Source organism: Pseudophryne corroboree, chromosome 1 (assembly GCF_028390025.1).
Source record: "Pseudophryne corroboree isolate aPseCor3 chromosome 1, aPseCor3.hap2, whole genome shotgun sequence".
NCBI lineage: Eukaryota > Metazoa > Chordata > Amphibia > Anura > Myobatrachidae > Pseudophryne > Pseudophryne corroboree.
Genome location: NC_086444.1, coordinates 869,205,973 through 869,229,809, shown reverse-complemented (window position 1 = coordinate 869,229,809; position 23,837 = coordinate 869,205,973). Strand labels below are relative to the sequence as shown.

At 44.2% G+C, this 23,837-nt stretch overlaps 1 protein-coding gene across 1 annotated transcript in view; it reads right to left on the bottom strand.

Moving 5' to 3' along the window:
• Positions 1 to 18,583, bottom strand: part of DUSP4 (dual specificity phosphatase 4) — a 41,967-nt gene extending 23,384 nt beyond the window's left edge. Inside the window, exon 1 of the mRNA XM_063920033.1 lies at positions 17,917 to 18,583. Within this exon, the coding sequence (XP_063776103.1) occupies positions 17,917 to 18,337 (421 nt within the window). The 5' untranslated portion in view covers positions 18,338 to 18,583. The remainder of the gene's footprint in view (positions 1 to 17,916) is intronic.
• Positions 18,584 to 23,837: the final 5,254 nt, after the last annotated feature.

Genomic DNA, 23,837 nt, shown 5'->3' with positions numbered 1-23,837 from the left:
ACGTAGGAGTACAAAGTGGTAAAGTAGATAACACTAGATAACATCCTATTTAAAGCTCTCACACAGAATGCTGTTTCCAATGAAGAGAGCTGTTTGCATGCAATAATCTGAATCTATTTAGTAAGGCAACACTTGGAGAATGTTCTTTTTCACAAAAATAAAATAAAAAGTATAATAGCTGTATGTGAGCTTTTGTTAATATGTGCAAAGAAGGAATTAGAATATAGAGGACAATTGGCCTAATTCAGCATGGGTTGTAGTGTGAAAATACAACCCTTTACACTAGCATGCGGGGGAACGCCCAGCACAAGGCAAGTCCACCCCGCATGATGGCCCCCCTATCATGTGGATGCTTCGCTCAGCAGCGAAACGCGCGTATGATAAGGGTAGCCCTCTGCCTGTGCAGCCTAGCTGTGAAGGCAGATGGCTACCTACCATCTTTTGGGTAGCAGCGGCTGCGTGTGACGTCACATCACAGTGAGATGCAGTCACATCGCACTGTGGGGGTAATTCCAAGTTGATCGCAGCAGGAAATTTTTTAGCAGTTGGGCAAAACCATGTGCACTGCAGGGGAGGCAGATATAACATGTGCAGAGAGAGAGAGATTTGGGTGTGGTGAGTTCAATCTGCAATCTAAATTGCAGTGTGAAAATAAAGCAGCCAGTATTTACCCTGCACAGAAACAAAATAACCTACCCAAATCTAAAGCCCAGTACCCACGGGCCGATGCATGAGAGATGTGTGCTGAGCGAACCGCTCAGCACACATCTCTCCTGCCGCTCAGCACAGCGCGATCTGTGCTGAGCGTGCGGGGGGAGACAGGGGGCCGCTCACTTCACCCAGCGGGTGAAACGAGCGACCCGCTAGATTGGCCTGCATGCAGGCCAATCTAGCAGCAGCGATAGCGATGCGCGGGGCTGCGCATCGCTATCGCTGTAAGGGGTACTCACGGAGCGATCAGGCTGATATTCTAAGCAATCTAGTCAGATTGCTTAGAATATCGCTCCGTGAGTACCCCCCTTAACTCTCTCTGCAAATGTTATATCTGCCTCCCCTGCAGTGCACATGGTTTTGCCCAACTGCTAAAAAATTTCCTGCTGCGATCAACTTGGAATTACCCCCAGTGTGCATATGCCAAATGCAGCTTCTGCGCACTCGCACACTGTAAAAGGGCTTCAGCGTGCAAACGTATCGCAGATGCGTTCCATGCTGAATCAGACCCAATGTAAGCGCTCTTCACACCGTCGCAAGTGGCTGTGCCCCCTTAACCCCTGCACGTCCTTTGGGAGGGCAATATTTGTATTGTATGGTGTATTATCTTCAAGCATAACGTTGTTAGTGGTTAAATATTTTACGGCCAAAGGGCGTGCAATGGTCAAGGGGGCGTAGGCCCTCGCGACGGCATGAAGAGCGGACGCAGGGTACGATGAATGACCTAGTGTGTTAATAATATGTTATGTGTACATAACGTAGGTATAAAGACAATATTTGGTAAATACCACATACACAGTGTGTGTGTTGGGAGATTATTTCTCATATATATATACCAGCACCAGAAGTAGCAACCACCATGTTCCTTCCTGGCCGCGCACGGCATGCCGGAAATTGTAGTCTCCCCACAGTACTGCCGTGATGTCACGGTGACTCGCACCCTCCGCAGTCTATCGTGCCAGATACACTTTTGCCCCACAGTGCCAGTTATACATATGCCCCACAATGCCAGATATGCCCCATAATGCCAGATATACATATGCCCCACAATGCCAGAAAAACACATGGCCCACAATGCCAGATATGGCCCACAGTGCCAGTTATACATATGCCCCCCAGTGCCAGTTATACATATGCCCTGTGCCAGATATGCCCCACAATGCCAGTTATACATATGCCCCACCCACCCCACCCCACCCCTCCCTCCCGCTGCTGTGTCAGGGTCGGGGGACCGAGAGGAGAGCGGAGCGTGGGCCCATGCCTCAGTGCTGCTCAGTCCTTTCCGGCCACGGCGTGTATCTCTCAACTGAGCACCGGTTCGTTAGCCAATCAGAGCTCGCGGGCCGGCAGCCGCGGCTCCTGATTGGCTGCCGGTCCGCAAGCTCTGATTGGCTAATGAACCGGTGCTCTGTTGAGAAGATACACGCCGCGGCAGGAGACCAAAGTCTGACTGAGAAGCACTGAGGGACGTTAACGCGCTGCACTCTCCTCTCCTTCCCTACACAACAGCGGGCTGGGAAGGGAAGGAGGAGCACATTGGCGGCTTTTACAGTAATAGCCACTAACGGAGGCTATGGTGTGTGTGAGTGGCGGCCTGCGGGTATGGTGTACGGGTGGCTAGAATCTTAACGGTACACCGTACCTGAGCGTACCGCCACACTTGCAGGCCTGGTCTCTCCTATCCAGATATGTGACCCTATGACTCAGAGCTCCTAGCCAAGCCCAGCGTTAGCAAATGAGTCATAGAGTCACAGATCTGGACCAATATATAGGAGTATATATATATATATATATATATATATATATATAAATACACAGAGATGTGCGGCACTCCAGGCGACTGTCAAATGATACAACTTGAGGAAAATGCATAAAGCATTGAAACGTTGCTGACATTTCACTGTCTCCAGTTGTATCATTTGACAGTCGCCTGGAGTGCCGCACATCTCTGTGTATTTATTGTTATTTACATGCGGACACCCGGTGCATGAATGAAAGCGGATGGGAGAGCCGGCACCTGCTGTTTTTATATATATATACACACACACACACACACACACACACACACATACATACATACATATACTATATATCCTTGGGGAGTTTATGGTTTCTAATCATTGCTTAGCTTTAGCTGCAAATAAACTAGCCATGGAGAACTGCACACACATTTGTGAATGAACCATAAGGAAAATCTAGTGTGAGGCAAGATTAACACCTCATCTACAACTGGAAACACAAGCACAGGAAGGAAGGAAAGCAGCTGCCCTTCTTTAATTTCCCAAGGGTGGCACACAATTTTCTGAATGGACCTAGGCTGCAAATAGACAGACTTCCCACATTCAAGAATTAACAGCAGGGAGCTATCTTATCTCTATCACTGAAATGATTCATATTTTCATGCACAGCTTTGCCACTAATATCAATGAATATACCATTCCATAGATCGGTTTCTCTGGCAACAGGAAGCAGATGTAGGAGTTAACAGACACACACTCTGGGAAACAGGAATATGTGAAGATGTATGTTTGGAAAAGAAAATGGTTTTGCAATTTCAGGTGTTCAATCAATCCTATTTAGCAATATGCAATTTTATTAGATTTGGCATGAAAAGGAGTAGTTCAACCTTGGGCTCTGCTTGTGAATTCTGATAACAAGTAGGGATCGCTATTCATTATTGTTCCTGCATCAGTGTTGCTTTGCAGTCGGCTGAAAGGCACCATGAATACTTGCAGTTGCTTACACTGTAATGCTGCCAAAAAGTGTACACATTTTGTCTCCATCTTTAAATGGCTGACATCTCAACTGTAGTACTAACCAATGAACAGTCTCTTACATGGCATCAGTACGTAATCCCGCTGGACGGGATCCCGGCGGTCGAAATACAGACGTCGGAATCCCGGCCACACAATCCCGACAGGGGTGGCGAGCGGAACGCAGCCCCTTGCGGGCTCGCTTCGCTCGCCACGCTGCGGGCACGGTGCCTCGCTACTCTCGGCACACTATTATATTCTCCCTCTATGGGTGTCGTGGACACCCACGGAGGGAGAATATGTCGGGATTGTGGCGGTCGGGATTCCAGCGTCGGTATTTCGACCGCCGGGATCCCGTCCAGCGGGATGTTGACCGCATCCCTCTTACATATGTCTTGCAGTCATCACAGCTATAATGCAATACAGTGATTACCAAGGATTTTACAAGAGAAATACACCCTAGAAGTAGTTTATTTTAACGGTTAAAAAAAATAAAGTTCCATAAACAGATATGGGAATCTCCACATTGCTTTAATGAACAGGGGGAAGGGAAGGGGAGGGGGAGGGGAAGGGGAGGGAAGGTGAGGGGGCAGGGGAGGGGAGGGGAGGGGGGGGGTGTATCAAACCTTGGAGACAGATAACGTACTAACAAATCAGCACCTGTCATTTTTCAAACACATCCTATATAATGATAGATGCTGACTGGTTGATACTTTTTCTCTTTCCATTTGATAGCTCTCCAAGATGTGATATATCTCCCCACCCCCTAATCCCCTATAGCGGCAGGATTTTCATGTCACATATACAACTATATATACTATTTTTTTTTCTTTATTAAATATGTAATGTTTCTGGTAATCCATCATAAATCGCATTGAAAGAATATAAAATAAAGATTACATCATGTAATGTCAAAAGGACAATTAATTTGGTTCTTTCACTGTTCTGTGTAAAAACAGAGTAGATGATAGGCACACAGAAATGCTGGTCTACAAACCCTTTATTGATCTTGGGCATATAATATCACCATAAGACACAGCATTATCAGCTTTCAAAGGTGCAGGCGCTAATTAGCTTGCTTCCAGGCTAAAGGAATAAAAAAACCAAAATGGGCTTTGTGGATGGAGCCCTCCCTTGTCTCTCACATCCACACCCCAGGAACCCTTATCTGGCTTTTACCAAAAAGCTTTCATCAGAGCAACCACAAACATCTTCCTGGGGTTTTAAAATACATAAGCCAGAAACCTGGGACAAACATATCTTTTGTTTATCACTTTACCAGTGCTTCTATCACAATACATTCAAGTACGTGAACAGTTTTAAAACCACAAATATTTTTTTTTCTCCTAGTCTTAAATACTTTATCAGTAGAAAATATACAAAAGAAAAAAAAAAATCACTATAGTAAAACAGTAAAGCTGAGTGACTGCAGAGTTTTGTACCCTGCTTAAGAAGATGATTGGTAAGTACTTTAGCTCTCTCCGAGATTTGATAAATCTACCCCGATATTCCTTACCACAGGTACACAATACACACACTAGGGTTAATTTTTTATTTTATTAGAATCCAAATATTGCAAGGAAGCCCACTCAAATAAGGGGAGATCACACAAACTGCACGCACACCAGGCCTTTATGAAAACGGAACCCAAGACCTCAGCAAGCTATCCAATGTGCTGCCCAAACCTTTCTGGTACCTCCACTATGGAGGCACTCCTGTGAAAATAGTTCAGTTTATTATTCATCAGTATATACCTTACAGTACAGGTTGAGTATCCCATATCCAAATATCCGAAATACGGAATATTCCGAAATACGGACTTTTTTGAGCGAGAGTGAGATAGTGAAACTTTTGTTTTCTGATGGCTCAATGTACACAAACTTTGTTTAATACACACAGTTATTAAAAATATTGTATTAAATGACCTTCAGACTGTGTGTATATAAGGTGTATATGAAACAAATGAATTGTGTGAATGTTGACACACTTTGTTTAATGCACAAAGTTATAAAAAATATTGGCTAAAATTACCTTCAGGCTGTGTGTATAAGGTGCATATAAAATAAGAATTTACTTACCGATAATTCTATTTCTCGGAGTCCGTAGTGGATGCTGGGGTTCCTGAAAGGACCATGGGGAATAGCGGCTCCGCAGGAGACAGGGCACAAAAAGTAAAGCTTTTCCAGATCAGGTGGTGTGCACTGGCTCCTCCCCCTATGACCCTCCTCCAGACTCCAGTTAGGTACTGTGCCCGGACGAGCGTACACAATAAGGGAGGATTTTGAATCCCGGGTAAGACTCATACCAGCCACACCAATCACACCGTACAACTTGTGATCTAAACCCAGTTAACAGTATGATAACAGAGGAGCCTCTGAAAGATGGCTCCCTAAACAATAACCCGAATTAGTTAACAATAACTATGTACAAGTATTGCAGATAATCCGCACTTGGGATGGGCGCCCAGCATCCACTACGGACTCCGAGAAATAGAATTATCGGTAAGTAAATTCTTATTTTCTCTATCGTCCTAGTGGATGCTGGGGTTCCTGAAAGGACCATGGGGATTATACCAAAGCTCCCAAACGGGCGGGAGAGTGCGGATGACTCTGCAGCACCGAATGAGAGAACTCCAGGTCCTCCTTTGCCAGGGTATCAAATTTGTAGAATTTTACAAACGTGTTCTCCCCTGACCACGTAGCTGCTCGGCAGAGTTGTAATGCCGAGACCCCTCGGGCAGCCGCCCAAGATGAGCCCACCTTCCTTGTGGAATGGGCCTTAACAGATTTAGGCTGTGGCAGGCCTGCCACAGAATGTGCAAGTTGAATTGTGTTACAAATCCAACGAGCAATCGACTGCTTAGAAGCAGGCGCACCCAACTTGTTGGGTGCATACAGTATAAACAGCGAGTCAGATTTTCTGACTCCAGCCGTCCTTGAAATGTATATTTTTAAAGCTCTGACAACGTCCAACAACTTGGAGTCCTCCAAGTCGCTTGTAGCCGCAGGCACTACAATAGGCTGGTTCAGGTGAAACGCTGATACCACCTTAGGGAGAAAATGCGGACGCGTCCGCAGCTCTGCCCTATCCGAATGGAAAATTAAATAAGGGCTTTTATAAGATAAAGCCGCCAGTTCAGATACTCTCCTGGCGGACGCCAGGGCCAGTAACATAGTCACTTTCCATGTGAGATATTTCAAATCCACATCTTTTAGTGGTTCAAACCAATGGGATTTGAGGAAATCTAAAACTACATTTAGATCCCACGGTGCCACCGGAGGCACCACAGGAGGCTGTATATGCAGTACTCCCTTTACAAAAGTCTGGACCTCAGGAACTGAGGCCAATTCTTTTTGGAAGAATATTGACAGGGCCGAAATTTGAACCTTAATAGATCCCAATTTGAGACCCATAGACAATCCTGATTGCAGGAAATGTAGGAAACGACCCAGTTGAAATTCCTCCGTCGGAGCACTCCGATCCTCGCACCACGCAACATATTTCCGCCAAATGCGGTGATAATGCTTCGCGGTGACTTCCTTTCTTGCCTTAATCAAGGTAGGAATGACTTCTTCTGGAATGCCTTTCCCTTTTAGGATCTGGCGTTCAACCGCCATGCCGTCAAACGCAGCCGCGGTAAGTCTTGGAATAGACACGGTCCCTGCTGAAGCAGGTCCTGTCTTAGAGGTAGAGGCCACGGATCGTCCGTGACCATCTCTTGAAGTTCCGGGTACCAAGACCTTCTTGGCCAATCCGGAGCCACTAGTATCGTTCTTACTCCGCTTTGCCTTATGATTCTCAATACCTTTGGTATGAGAGGCAGAGGAGGAAACACATACACCGACTGGTACACCCAAGGTGTTACCAGCGCGTCCACAGCTATTGCCTGCGGATCTCTTGACCTGGCGCAATACCTGTCCAGTTTTTTGTTGAGGCGAGACGCCATCATGTCCACCATTGGTCTTTCCCAACGGTTTATTAGCATGTGGAAAACTTCTGGATGAAGTCCCCACTCTCCCGGGTGAAGATCGTGTCTGCTGAGGAAGTCTGCTTCCCAGTTGTCCACTCCCGGGATGAACACTGCTGACAGTGCTATCACGTGATTCTCCGCCCAGCGAAGGATCCTGGCAGCTTCTGCCATTGCACTCCTGCTTCTTGTGCCGCCCTGTCTGTTTACATGGGCGACTGCCGTGATGTTGTCCGACTGGATCAACACCGGTCTTCCTTGAAGCAGAGGTTCCGCCTGGCTTAGAGCATTGTAGATTGCTCTTAGTTCCAGAATGTTTATGTGAAGAGACTTTTCCAGGCTCGACCACACTCCCTGGAAGTTTCTTCCTTGTGTGACTGCTCCCCAGCCTCTCAGGCTGGCGTCCGTGGTCACCAGGATCCAATCCTGTATGCCGAATCTGCGGCCCTCCAATAGATGAGCCCTCTGCAACCACCACAGAAGAGATACCCTTGTCCTTGGAGACAGGGTTATCCGCAGGTGCATCTGAAGATGCGACCCTGACCATTTGTACAGACACCTTTCCTGGTTTTAGGAGATTCCTGACCAGGTCGGATAACTCCTTGGCTTTTTCCTCGGGAAGAAAAACCTTTTTCTGAACCGTGTCCAGAATCATCCCTAGGAACAGCAGACGAGTTGTCGGCATTAATTGGGATTTTGGAATATTCAGAATCCATCCGTGCTGCTTTAGCACCTCTTGAGATATTGCTAATCCCATCTCTAGCTGTTCTCTGGACCTTGCCCTTATTAGGAGATCGTCCAAGTATGGGATAATTAATACGCCTTTTCTTCGAAGAAGAATCATCATCTCGGCCATTACCTTTGTAAAGATCCGAGGTGCCGTGGACAAACCAAACGGCAGCGTCTGAAACTGATAGTGACAGTTTTGTACAACGAACCTGAGGTACCCCTGGTGTGAGGGGTAAATTGGAACGTGGAGATACGCATCCTTGATGTCCAAGGATACCATAAAGTCCCCTTCTTCCAGGTTCGCTATCACTGCTCTGAGTGACTCCATCTTGAACTTGAACTTCTTTATGTACAGGTTCAAGGACTTCAGATTTAGAATAGGCCTTACCGAGCCATCCGGCTTCGGTACCACAAATAGAGTGGAATAATACCCCTTCCCTTGTTGTAGAAGAGGTACCTTGACTATCACCTGCTGAGAGTACAGCTTGTGAATGGCTTCCAAAACCGTCTCCCTTTCGGAAGGGGACGTTGGTAAAGCAGACTTCAGGAAACGGCGAGGTGGATCTGTCTCTAATTCCAACCTGTACCCCTGAGATATTATCTGCAGGATCCAGGGATCTACCTGCGAGTGAGCCCACTGCGCGCTGTAATTTTTGAGACGACCTCCCACCGTCCCCGAGTCCGCTTGAGAAGCCCCAGCGTCATGCTGAGGCTTTTGTAGAAGCCGGGGAGGGCTTCTGTTCCTGGGAAGGAGCTGCCTGTTGCTGTTTCTTCCCTCGACCTCTGCCTCGTGGCAGATATGAATAGCCCTTTGCTCTCTTATTTTTAAAGGAACGAAAGGGCTGCGGTTGAAAAGTCGGTGCCTTTTTCTGTTGGGGAGTGACTTGAGGTAGAAAGGTGGATTTCCCGGCTGTAGCCGTGGCCACCAAATCTGATAGACCGACTCCAAATAACTCCTCCCCTTTATACGGCAAAACTTCCATATGCCGTTTTGAATCCGCATCGCCTGTCCACTGTCGCGTCCATAAAGCTCTTCTGGCCGAAATGGACATAGCACTTACCCGTGATGCCAGTGTGCAGATATCCCTCTGTGCATCACGCATATAAAGAAATGCATCCTTTATTTGTTCTAACGACAGTAAAATATTGTCCCTGTCCAGGGTATCAATATTTTCAATCAGGGACTCTGACCAAACTACCCCAGCACTGCACATCCAGGCAGACGCTATAGCTGGTCGTAGTATAACACCTGCATGTGTGTATATACTTTTTTGGATATTTTCCATCCTCCTATCTGATGGATCTTTAAGTGCGGCCGTCTCAGGAGAAGGTAACGCCACTTGTTTTGATAAGCGTGTTTGCGCCTTGTCCACCCTAGGAGGTGTTTCCCAGCGCTCCCTAACCTCTGGCGGGAAAGGGTATAATGCCAATAATTTCTTTGAAATTATCAGCTTTTTATCAGGGGCAACCCACGCTTCATCACACACGTCATTTAATTCTTCTGATTCAGGAAAACTATAGGTAGTTTTTTCACACCCCACATAATACCCTGTTTAGTGGTACCTGTAGTATCAGCTAAATGTAACGCCTCCTTCATTGCCAAAATCATATAACGTGTGGCCCTACTGGAAAATACGGTTGATTGGTCACCGTCACCACTGGAATCAGTGCCTGTGTCTGGGTCTGTGTCGACCGACTGAGGCAAAGGGCGTTTTACAGCCCCTGACGGTGTTTGAGGCGCCTGGACAGGCACTAATTGATTGTCCGGCCGCCTCATGTCGTCAAACGACTGCTTAAGCGAGTTGACGCTATCCCGTAATTCCACAAATAAAGGCATCCATTCTGGTGTCGACCCCCTAGGAGGTGACATCCCCATATTTGGCAATTGCTCCGCCTCCACACCAATATCGTCCTCATACATGTCGACACACACGTACCGACACACAGCAGACACACAGGGAATGCTCTAAACAAAGACAGGACCCACTAGCCCTTTGGGGAGACAGAGGGAGAGTCTGCCAGCACACACCAAAAAGCGCTATATATGACAGGGATAGCCTTATAATAAGTGCTCCCTTATAGCTGCTTTATATATATCAAGATATTGCCATTAAATTTGCCCCCCCTCTCTGTTTTACCCTGTTTCTGTAGTGCAGTGCAGGGGAGAGACCTGGGAGCCGTCCTGACCAGCGGAACTGTGAGAGGAAATGGCGCCGTGTGCTGAGGAGATAGGCCCCGCCCCTTTTTCGGCGGGCTCGTCTCCCGCTATTTTGTGAATACAGGCAGGGGTTAAATATCTCCATATAGCCTCTGGGGGCTATATGTGAGGTATTTTTAGCCTTTTAATAGGTTTTCATTTGCCTCCCAGGGCGCCCCCCCCCAGCGCCCTGCACCCTCAGTGACTGCGTGTGAAGTGTGCTGAGAGGAAAATGGCGCACAGCTGCAGTGCTGTGCGCTACCTTTAGAAGACTGCAGGAGTCTTCAGCCGCCGATTCTGGACCTCTTCTTACTTCAGCATCTGCAAGGGGGCCGGCGGCGCGGCTCCGGTGACCATCCAGGCTGTACCTGTGATCGTCCCTCTGGAGCTGATGTCCAGTAGCCAAGAAGCCAATCCATCCTGCACGCAGGTGAGTTCACTTCTTCTCCCCTCTGTCCCTCGTTGCAGTGATCCTGTTGCCAGCAGGAATCACTGTAAAATAAAAAACCTAAGCTAAACTTTCTCTAAGCAGCTCTTTATGAGAGCCACCTAGAATTGCACCCTTCTCGGCCGGGCACAAAAATCTAACTGGAGTCTGGAGGAGGGTCATAGGGGGAGGAGCCAGTGCACACCACCTGATCTGGAAAAGCTTTACTTTTTGTGCCCTGTCTCCTGCGGAGCCGCTATTCCCCATGGTCCTTTCAGGAACCCCAGCATCCACTAGGACGATAGAGAAAACATAAATGCATTCTGTGCTTAGATTTAGGTCCCATTGCCATGATATCTCATTATGGTATGCAATTATTCCAAAATACGGAAAAATCCGATATCCAAAATACCTCTGGTCCCAAGCATTTTGGATAAGGGATACTCAACCTGTATTGCTATTTCAGAATATCCACCAATATATTAATATAACATCACCAACTATGTAAAAAGGCATTAACCTAACGTGAGACTAAATAGGAATGAATTATGCTATGGTAAATCCATTGAAACACTCAAATGTTTATGTTTACAATTACAAAATAAAAATCCATAGAATGCATCCCATGCAAAGAGCTATGGGAAACGTAAGCAGTCATCTCAGCTGATTAATCATTGCTGTTTATGATATACAATACAGCTAAATATTAAACATAAAGCAGTCTTAAACAATCTTCTTTTGCTTTAATAAGGATAAAAACAATTGTAACTACTAGTACCAAAAGCAAAACAGTGTTTTGAGCAACTGCCAAACAAATTATCATACCAACGACAGCTGACTGGTCAAATGACCAAACAAGAAATGCAAGATCTAACAGCCGGATATTATGTCTACTCCAGAGTGCTAATCTGCTTACATATGAAAACTGGGAAAAAATGTAAATGGTGGCCAGCCTCGGTAAGGGTTATTCGGGGCAAACCTGTTATAGTGAGGCTTCTGCTAAATCAAAGAAAATAGAGCATATGTATCAGACATGTTAAAATCAAAATGCACAATTTGCAAACATGAATGAAGTGAATCTTTTCAGTAATGGCCAGGTCAAGACTATGTGACGGAGTACTTAAACAACAACTATTGACAGATACATGTACAGTAGCTGTGTATATCCCTCTTAGATAAAAGAAAGAGGGCTCTGCAGAAAAAATAATTTATATATACACTGTAATAGAAAATACAGGAATAAAATGTAAAATAACCCTAGAAAATATATTTTGTCATTAAGGGGTGCCCCAGGAACTACTATGGGATAATTCACTCTTTCACCCTCCGTTGGAAAAAAAAAGGACATATTTAGCCTTCCGTGAACCCGGTGTAAAAATAGCGCTAGATGCACTAAACCGTCGCCACTATGCAAACTGGCAACATCGCAACACCAGCTACACGAAACAGCAACTTGTGTGCAGTATTTTTTTTAAAAGGATAGGCATTTAAATCTTGCTGGGGTATGTCACAGCCCACCTAGTGAACCGAGGGTTAATAAATAACATTGGTAACAAAAGGAATATTTACACACAAGAAATGAGCCAGTTTATGTTTCATTAGGGATGCAGTCATAATGTTCAGCGTTATGATGTCACCATTGAACATAATGTTGACATGTTTGCAATGTCGATGTGTGAAATGCCTACATTCTGCAGGGACAACAGTGTGCGGATTAGGCACTGGAGGGGGGTAAGGGATATTAAACACCGAAGGCGCTGTAGGATCAGCCGGAAGTCACAGCTGGAGCCATTGGGCCAGGTAAGTCACCACTAGACCACCAGGAATGTTTTGCTGACATTCTAATCATATTGACATTTCACAGTCGGACCAGGTAAGTCACCACTAGACCACCAGGAATGTTTTGTTGACATTCTAGTCATATTGACAATTCATCAGTCGACATGATGAATGTCAACATACTTGATGTCATGCCAAGCATGATGACGTGTTTAATGTCAACATTATTGAGATTATATAAAAGGTAATCATTAAATAATCATTTATATGGCGCCACAAGGGTTCCACAGTACCTAATAAAATGCATTATGACAATGTGGACATTTCTCTTGTCGTCATTATGAATGTCAACAAAATATAGTACACCCTTTTATTAGGATCCCATAAATACTATGGGGTAGAGTTCTCAAAGCTTAGAGATATAAGGTACCAACCAATCAGCTTTTGTCATCTTTCAAACACAGCCTGTAAAAAGACAGAAGATGATTGGTTAGCACAATCTCTCTCTCTGGGGCAAAGGGCGATTCAATGGTTGCTCTGATTGGGCACCCATCACTTTTCACATGGCCAAATTGACTTAGTTACCCATGTATAGTGGCTAAACCAGTCTAAATACCTGGTTAGAGCAAGCAAACCATGGACTTTTTGCACATTTCTTCTCGCCACCTTAGCTAGCTGCAAGAAGAAATGTGTCTCCTGTGCTAATGGGCACCAGAACGGAGCATTAATTGAATTGCTCCGTTTTGCATCCCCCAGTTACAGCCATGGGGTAAAACATTTGAATTGCCTCTCTATGGATTGATAAATATGCTCTTGTATATGTGTCGGAGTTTAAATTTTTCTCAGTAACCATTTTCTTGATCTGTATCTTTTTAAAAAGGTAACCTCACAGCAATGCGTAGGGGGAGGGAGGAGATAGAGTACTGGACCTTCGTGGTGTCCTTTAAACTGGTTGTTTAAATCAAGTACAGTTCATCTTTGTTGAAACAGCTCCTTCCTTACTGACCTCTGCCTAGGTTAATAGATATGACATAACTAACATTACTGGCTTGAATACCTATCTAATTTAAAAGAATGAATAGAATGTAGGTAGAAAGAAGAAGACTGCTAAGGAGGTGGTTAAATTCTCATAACACTCAAATCAACATCACTGTTAGTAGCCCCATAATACCTAATCACCGTAGAATTAAGTTGTTAAAGAAAATCTAAATGGATTGCCTAATATTATCATCCTATATTTATATAGTGCAACAAGGGGCCTGGTCTGCAGCACCTTACAAAATACATAAACAGTTCAAACATAAAAAAATATGCAAACGACTTACATAACAAAAACACTGCAGAACATGATACAAACTATATAAACATTTAAGCATATGCAGGGATAAGACCCAGGCACAGCACATGGGGGAAAGAGGGCTTTGCTTGTAAGAGCTTACAGTCTAAAGGGGAGGGGCAGAGAGGTGTGACACAAATGCAATAAGATATTCCCTCAGGAAATAATACTATTTACACAAACACATTACGTTATGTAAATTACAAAGATAGTCACTAAAGAGTTCCATCATAATGGGGGATAAAAACAACAAACAAGGGCCATATTTGTAATATTTATAATGCGTGCTATTTAATTACAAAAAATGCACACGTTTCATTTACAGGCCCAGTATGTTTCTTCTACATTGGCAGCTATCAATCATATATCCCACTTTTGAGCAGCAGCAGAACCACGGTTCGGACATGTTTTCTCGCATTTCTCAGTGACCCAGATAACATGTAAACAGTTTACACATTGCATGGATAATAAGGCATGCCAGGGGTAATGGAAGAGACCCACTTAGATAATGATAATGAACAACTACCACTAAGGGCCTATCTATCAAGCTTTTTTGCATAAGATTATGTAGAAACTGCAGTTTCTTCATAATTGTATGTATTCCCACTATGTACTAATAGCATAATGTAGGTGATTTCACATAAATTGCATATTGCAGTCCCCATTATCACCAATGAGCACTATGATCTGACCCTATGTACCAAACTCGGAAAAGCAAAAAAAAAGACTCCTCCAATTGCCAGGGATAAAATTTGCAAGGGGCATGCTTATCATGGCCGCTGTCCTTGTGGGTTCATTAGTACATAGAGGCAATATTTTCATTAAAAATGAAAATATCCACCTCAAAATGGATTGCTATATAAGCCCCTAAATAAGGGGGGAGGGGCTATTGTATCTGGTAAATATGATGTATATTGGTGCTTAATGCAAGTGTATATGTTAAACACACACACACACACACACACACACTACACCCAGGCTATCTTAGTACATATCAAGCCTAAATTAATCGAGGAGTTATAAATACAGAAGATGTAATATTCTGAAATGTCACCAGAAGGGAGTTTATAAAAAGCATTATTATGTTGGCAGTGTATGCATTTCCTAAGTAAAGATGGAGGTGTAGCTCATTGTGTGAAATCAGTCTTCTAGAACTGGATTGTATATTTAACAGCGTATCTATTTTTTGCTTGTTTCACTGTATTCTGTCACCAATAAGCATTTAAACAGCCAACCAACTAAATATTGGCCAAGCTTTATAGAAATCTGTTACTTCAGTATGTAAATAATTAAAGAAAAGCACAAAGTCTAAATAATGTACAATTAATGATACGATAACAAGAGACTGGTTGACATCAAGAGTTTCCCGAATTGTCAAGTAGGCAGCAATCCTGGTTTCTTTTCATTGAATAATAGCAGGGTACATGGAAGGGGGTTTGGAGTCAAGTGCCATTAATGCTTACTTAAAGGCAACAAAAGAGAGAAATCACAAGAATGTATGCTACATATTCAACCATATAAAGTGTGGGTGGGTGTCTGGATGCAGAAATCTAGATTTTTTTATTTCTATTAATGGAAGAACATGTGGAAGGTCAGTTACGTGCTTTGTGTTTTCTGTACATGAACCAAAATCATGAATGAGAATTACTGTTATCGTCATAGAATCATGAATGAAATGACTGGAATAAGGACAGAATTGCACCAATCAAATGTAAATGCTATTGCTTTTGTACTGCATAAATGTAATATGTCCATATCAAATTGTTACTGAGAATAAGTATTTTTTGTTTAAAAAGGAGTCATCCACCACTTGTGATGTTTATCTTATACACAGAGATCCAACTTGTTCTGCTGATTCTATATTTTGCATCATAATGTATCACTACAATGATTTGTTGTTTTCATTTTAGATCCTACAAGCACCTGATCTACAATTATGGAAGAAATTAACATAGTTTTCAACACTGAATTCTGCCATGTTCGAGAATGTTGCTAATTACAGCATACGTAAAACAGGACAGGAAAAAGAAAAAAACAAGTCAGAAATAGAAGCCATTTTCTCAGCCTGGTCAGTGGGGTCAAAGCTTTGCCTGGAATAAGAATCAACCATTTCAAATAACAAAAACAGGTGTCTCATTGTCAGTGCTGCACATTATAACACCGTCTGACAAGAAAGACAGTTCTGCAGTAATAAAAAATTTACCAATTTCCCTTTATAAGCAAAACCCCAGTTACTTCTGTCCAGCAGTCCATAAAACGAATTCTGCTGGACAAAATACATATTACATATGGAGGGAAAAATGTGCCCCCAGCCTCAGTATTCCTACACCACCATTTTTAACAGTTAGGAAAACAGTATATTCATTGTTAATGTAAAACTAAATGGTGTTAGGAAATGGGATCTGACTTTCCCATCTTGTAAATATATATTCCACCACAGCATAGTCAAAAGCACTAATTTGAGAGAAAGAACATATATGTCCATTTAAGCAGAGGTCATGTACGCCACTGTATATGTTTAATTCACCAAGGCGCCAAATCCATTTTCTTAAGCAAATCCCACAGAACGCAGCAGCATTTATGATTTGTTTACAAACAAAATATACATTGAAAAAAACACCCATTTTATTAATTGTTAAAAAGAATAGATACAATTTGCTAATTAGGCCTATAGGGTTATCCTGCTAGCTTAATTTATCTACTTAGACACAATGGGGTCAATTCAATTCGGCAATTTATGAATAGCGTCGGGAGCTAATTCCCGGCGCTATTCATAAATTGCCGAATTGAATTAACCCCAATGTGGCTATTGTAAATGTTCTGCGCTGCTAAAAACATAGTGTATATAAAAACAAACCGTAAATAAACCAAAGAATTAGTAACATCAGACAATGAAAAGGTCACGTCACATGTTCCTTTAAAATACACATGTAGAACAATGGTACGTGGAAATACTGCTTAGGTCACAGTCACACTAATACGCTAGAAAAGGGAGACTTTTGGAGCCATGTTTACACCCCTTTATTCTAAGCATATGCCTTAGAGGACATTTTGTGTCACATTTGGGCAACTGTTTAGTGACTATTAAAAAGTAGTAGGTGCAATTTGTAAGGCAGTTTGTATAGGTGTGTCACCATCTATAATCTCCCCCATTCTAAAGTGCTAGGAAGAGGCAAGATGGCTTAAAAAAATAAAAATAACACTTGAGCATTGGCATCTTGAGGGAAGTAGATACTGTGTTGCTTAATATTGTATGTCACTGTAGACACCCTGTGGTACTTTATATAGAAAAGATAATGTCTTTTTTTGAGAAAGCTCCTAAATAAAAAATAAAAAAAATATTGGTGAAGGTAAACTCCACTGTCCCCAATACTGTAAATAATTGTCAGAAGGGATTTAAGACAGGCTGTCCTCTGTATGGCCTAGTATACAATTTTACTATATATATATATATATATATATATATATATATATATATATATATAAAAAGATTATCATCTATTAATATGGATCCACCAAGTATCTATAGTTCAGCATCAATCCCACACTCTCAAACCCTGTCTATAGTCTATATAATTTGTGGAGGGTACCCTATATTAACACTTTGTAGTGAAAATTGGTGCCTTGTTGTGTATTGTGCCCTCCTACACGGCTGATGCCAGCGTGATAAGGGCCTGTCAGCTTTGCCATAAATTCCCTGTGACAGCTCTGAAAACCATGGAAAACAGTGGTGGTAAATAAAAGAATATAACATAGCACAAAGCCAGTTCTAGATGAATGCGCACAGGACACGTAGCCTGCCATATATTCTTCTTGCTGTAATAACCAGGGGAGTGAGAAGAACCATCACATACATCGGCAGCTCTAGGACAAAGAAGCAGCCACGTTTATGAATGAGAACCGCTCACAGACATGTAAGTAGCATTGGCCATTGCCAGCCTGACGCCGCGGTGACGTGCACTAACCCCCACACGGCGCCGTGCAGCCACCCGTACACCCGCAGCAGCAGGCACATACCTTTCAGCAGGCAGATGTCAGTGCTGTCAGTGTCCTTCCGCAGAGCCTGCACCACCAGTGACACGGTGCTGTCCTCCCGCAGGGACTCTGCTCTGGGGCTCCGCTCGTCGTACACAATGACCGCCGAGTACATTCCCGAGCGCAGCCGGCTCAGCACCTCCAGCTCTCCCGTGCTCCCCGCAGGCAGGATCTGCTCCAGGCTCACCGAGCCCTTGGCTCTGCGCCTGACGATGGTGTTGCAGCGCACGTTGACCGAGCCCAGGATGAAGCCTGCGCTGTGCGCCAGGAAAGGTCTGCAGTCCAGGAGTAGGCAGCTGCCCCCGACCCCCACGCTGCCAGTCCTAGCGGGCACAGCTTCCCTCTTCAGCAGCCTCTTTAGTACGCTGCAATCCATCTCCCTCAGCTCATCCATGGTCAGCATAGCTCGGTGCCAGCAGCGGCACAGCGATGTGTATAGCAGCGACCGGAGACAGCAACCTGCGCTCTGTCTATGAGGCGGGCTGCTGTCTGCACCCCAAGCGGCGGCTGAGGAGGGAGACGGCTCTGCTGCTGCACGTTGCCTCTCTCTCTCCGCCCTGCACTTGTCACGGCTCTCTCTCTCTCTCTCTCTCTCTCTCTAGTCTGCGCCGCTGTTGTTGCCACTGCCTGCTCCTAGGAGGGAGGGTGAATGAGAGCCGTGGAGAGGGAGAGGGGGAGGGGAGCGTAGTGAAGGGAGGTCAGCCTGTGTACATCCTGTCTTCTCACACTACTACACCCCCCCAGCCCCAACCCTGTGTAACTGTATTATATACCTTACTATAAGAGTATGGACATCAGCATCCGTCATTCTATACATGTCTATAGGTAAACGAGCGTGTGTGTATATATGTGTGCGTATCTATCTATAAATATTTTGCAGCTCTGATGACCGCAGTGTCTCAGCACTAAGAACCCCCCTCTATATAAAGATGTATGATATGTGTGTATATATAAAGTGTATATATATATATATATATATATATATATATATATATATATATAGTTACAGTTTCAGATCTCCTTGTATATGTATTATTAATATAGGTAGAGAATGCACTACTGGGTGCAGGCTTGTGAATGCTTTGTCTACACATGGCAGCCTCTTTGTCTTCTCGGATGTACACTGAATTGATGCCCCTTCCGCGCCTCCTCAGTGTCTCAGTGCCCATCTTATTATTATACACTTGTATTATTGAATGAAGGGGCAGCGTGACGTCACAATGAGAGAAGCCGGCATCGAGCTATTCCAAGAACGCTCCCATTCATAACAAGAGCGAGTGAGTGAGCGAGGCGGCGCTCTGTGCCTGGCTGCGGGAGGGAGGAGGAGGAGGAGGGGAGATTTGTGAATGGAGAGAAGAAGGCTCTGCAGTAGCTTCCTGCTGTCACACGTAATCTTACTGTATGTGTCATTCAGAGAATCTGCTCTGAAACAAAGACACCAGAGACACCGGAGAAAGACACGAGCATTGTTCTGACCTGTAGGCTCACCCAGCTGCTGTCACGTGTCACACCCCTCCGGTACACAATAACATCATCGGATTAATCCATTTAATAAAACACATCTTTTGTATAAATGTTATTTAAAAAAAAATATAAACTCTTTTATAGACCGGAAATGGCAAAAAGGAATTGACTGTATCCCTTGTATCATGACATTTGCATCATATTATACTCATCGTACTGTCAGTAGTAATATTATACACCAGCTTACATTGTTTTGCATATTACATTTTATGATTTAAACATAAACATGAGTCATACCCTAGATAGTATCCATGCAAATCTATAATGAAATATGCCGCATTGTACGTATTAAGGACACAAAATTGCATCATACATGTCAAATAAGACATATATTTGCATCACTTTACGTAAATGTGTGGTGTGTTTTTTCCCCAATTTGTATATTATTATTTTGCGTATCTACGTGTCTGACTTCACTTTATAACACTATACAGTACATCCAGTGGCGTAAGTTTATCCCAGTTGCCCGGAGGCAAGAAAAATTCTGGTGCCCCCCCCTCCCCCCCATATGTCATCCGTAAGCCAATAAGATGCCGTTTTGAGATCCGAGTAACACTGAGTAAAACCGAACCCACTCATCTCTAATTCTAACTATATGAAGCCACTACAAAACCGTTGCAACTAGGCAGATCTATGTAGGGGTCCAGCCACACACTACATAGATCTGCTCAGTCACTCACAATGCTGATTATTTCTCTGACAATTAATTTGCAAGTGTCATATCCAGGATTAGAGCCCACAACCTATTACACTGGAAACATGCACTTTACTGATGGAGATATGTGCTCTTGCATAGGAAGTATGAGAATTATTTCTAACTATATGAAGTTATGTGTAATTGTCTGAGAAATAACTTCATATAGTTGTAATTGTCATGCTTCCTTTATAGGAGCAAATAGCTTCATCAGTAAGGTGTCTGCTTCCAGTATATCTATAATAAAGAGGGTGTGATTTGTAAGGTGCAGTGACTAGTGGGGAAGTCGGCTACGGAAGAGATATCGGCTGCTGTCAATTAACTTAATTGATTAATGTCACTGAACACACGGAACAGGAGGAGAGGTGCCCCCCTTCAAAGCAGGAGCCCGGCGGCAGCTGACTCCGTTGCCTCCCAGAGTTCTGCCTCTGAGTACATCCAATTAAGGGGGACATTTACTAAGCAGTGATAAGAGCAGAGAAGTGAGCCAGTGGAGAAGGTGCCCCAGCAACCAATCAGCAGCTCTGTATAATTTTATAGTATGCTAATTACAGATGTTACTTCAGTGCTGATTGGTTGCCATGGGCACTTCTCCACTGGCTCACTCCTCCGCTCTTATCACTGCTTAGTAAATGTCCCCCTAAGCCGGCTGCACATCACAACGGTGTGTAGCCGGCCGATCCGGCAGGTGACGGGACCATTCATCTGCAAGTGTATACACACGCCTACAGGGCCGAATTAAGGCTTGTGGGGGCCCTGGGCAACTAAATTGTGGAGGCCCAATCAATAAATCAACACTGCCCTCCGCCGCTGCAACGACTATGCCCCTTACGCTGTCTGTGGACTCACCGCTGACCGGCAGCATCCACAGTATACTCATACCTCTCAACATTTGAGGTTCAGGGAGCCGGGCTCTGTGTGCACCCGCAAAAGGGGCAGAGCCTCGGGAAAGGGGGTGGGGACTTTGAGCCCCCCCAGTTCTTGTCACTGTGGGGGTGAGTCCCCAGACTCCCCATACACTGTAAATAGATGCTGTGCTCATGTGCAAGGCATCTATTCTCCTGCTGCTACCAGAGCAGCAGTGTGTGCTCCCCCAACTGTCCCCCCCCTTCACCGCAAGACACTGCGGCCCACGGGTGGGACAGCAGGACAGTCCAAGAAAAATGGACTAGTTGGGAAGTATATTACATTAGGGAACAGACTCCTCTTAGACATGATGTAGTCCACTGCCAGGGGCAAATGCATGATTTTGAGTGGTGTGCCATAAAACAGTGGTGGCTTGGTCACTATGGAAACTCTGCAGAAAATGTAAATATGTACAAAAAAAACCCTCACAAATAAATACAAGAGTCCCACAGTACAGAACATAAATATACAGAATAAAACAAGAAGCAGGAAGCCACACCGATGTACCCACTCACTTGCGCTATATACAGCAGCACACTAGTACTTGTTGCATACTGCTTGCAGCTCAGGTCTGTGAGGGGCGGGCACTCAAATGCATTAGGCCCCACCCCTCCTATAGTCCCACGAATCACGGGGCTCCAATCTTCAGCCACAGACATCAACTGAGAGATGGAGGCAAACAAAGCTGTCTCCGTCTCAAAACAAATTACATACTGTAACTCACCCATCTGTGACAGGGACCTCTTTGTGCGCTACTGATGTGCGCTGCCGCTGGGAGCCGGCCAGGGGGGTGCAGAGTAGGGCGGGACGGGTTACTGACAGATTGCAGTAGTGTGGGGGCCCCCAATGTGTGGAGGTCCCTGGATGACTGCACCATCCGCCCTGCCTATAATCTGGCCATGCTTGCCGATGTAGGGGTGACGGAGGATGTCTTCTGGTTGAGCCTGCAGCAGGGCCAACCAGAAGATATCATTAACGACCGTGTAAGCGTACAGATTGGGTGTACACACTGAACGATCCAGCCGATATGTCATTACAATTTGGCCAGAAGCAACACATCGGTCCGAGATCGTTCTAGTGTGTACCCAGCTTAAGTCAGTTTTGCATAAGATTGGTGTTTCTGATAACAAAATGTATGTAACTGAATTGAAATATACTTTTAATATTGTAATTGTATCACTATACACCAACCAATGTCAGACTGAGATGTGAAAGCAAACCAGGGAAAACAATCATAGGGGCCCATTAAGGGGTATGGCCAGTCATCAAAGGGGGTGTGGCCAACCACCGGAGAGGATTGCCCAGCCATTAAAACAGGTGTTAATTTAATGAAGGATATGATTAACACCATAGTACAGTGGTTCCCAAACACGGTCCTCAAGCACCCTAACAGTTTAGGTTTTAAGGATATTCATGCTTAAGGTGACTTAATAATACCTCAGTCAGTTTGATTATACCATCTGTGCAGAAGCATGGATATACTTAAAACTTGAACTTTTAGGGTGCCTTGAGGACTATATTTGGGAAACCCTGCCATAGTATAAAAAGTATATGACGGAATCTGATGGCATGTAAGGGAACCTGCAGGGGTCTGATGGCATACAAAGCATACATGGTGGGGCTGAGGGGCATTTAAGATGAGTGTGGGCAAGTAAATAATAATCTGTAAGAGCAATTGTAAACCCCAAAGATGATTATCAGAAAAATAAAAAAGCACTGCAACTTGGTCCAATTTTGATGATAAGAAGGCTCAATACATGTCAAACATGCATCAATTTTTGTATTAAACATCTTACACACTGTCAAAGTCAGAAAAATATCTCTATGCACACTACCATATTTGCACCTCACACAGGTCCGTGCTGCGCATGCGTACGCTCTCCCGTGCGTGCGCATACTCACAGTCGCGGGCACCCGCAGGCGCACGGTATGCGTATTTACGGTAGAGTTTATGTGATCGTAGCGTGCGACTCAATCGTTACATATTTTCAGTAATAATGTATTTTGTAGATCATGGTCCCTTTGATAGATTCTGAAAGTTTAGTTAACATAGCATGTTCCTGAACAGAGAGATCCCTCTTTGTATTGTACGAAGGGTCTAACAGGGTTCATACAGTGGTGTTTGGTACCCATCGGAAGAGTATTTAAATAGCAATATTCCGGTGTTGGTTTGGAGCGGATTAATCGCTCGTGCGAATAGTTATGGACATAAGAAGTTTATGTCCATTTACTATTATTTGTTCTTATTTAGTCATGCGGCGGGAAACTCAGTATCCCACCCACCTGAACAGTTGGAAACAGTCACAACCCACCTGTATGAATCAACCTATGACCTTTTGTTATAATGCGAAGCCGAATTCCTGTGTCCAATGAACAATGAGATTGTAGGGACCATTGAATTGTATTGTGTGTGGGGCATAAATAGGCAGGCCGACCATATCTAGTTCTCTCTCTTCAACGGTTCTCATTGCTGATAATCGGGAGCTGGATATCGAGGCGCATGCGATCGTTTCCCCTTGTGCGTAAGTGTTTCTCCGCAACTATATTGATCTTCTTGTTATTGTGGGCCAATCTCTCTCAATTTCTCTCTCTCTCTCCTTCTCTTTCTCACTCATTTTCCCTTAAATTGTATTGTATTGTATTTCCTGTGTAGTTATCTGGTTAGGTAGTCTATGTTATATTGTAGTGTATGACTTGTATTGTGTTTAACTCTTTTGCAAGTATAGCATTCATAATATATATATTAGGCGTTGGACCCTGAGCACGGTATCTGTGTGTT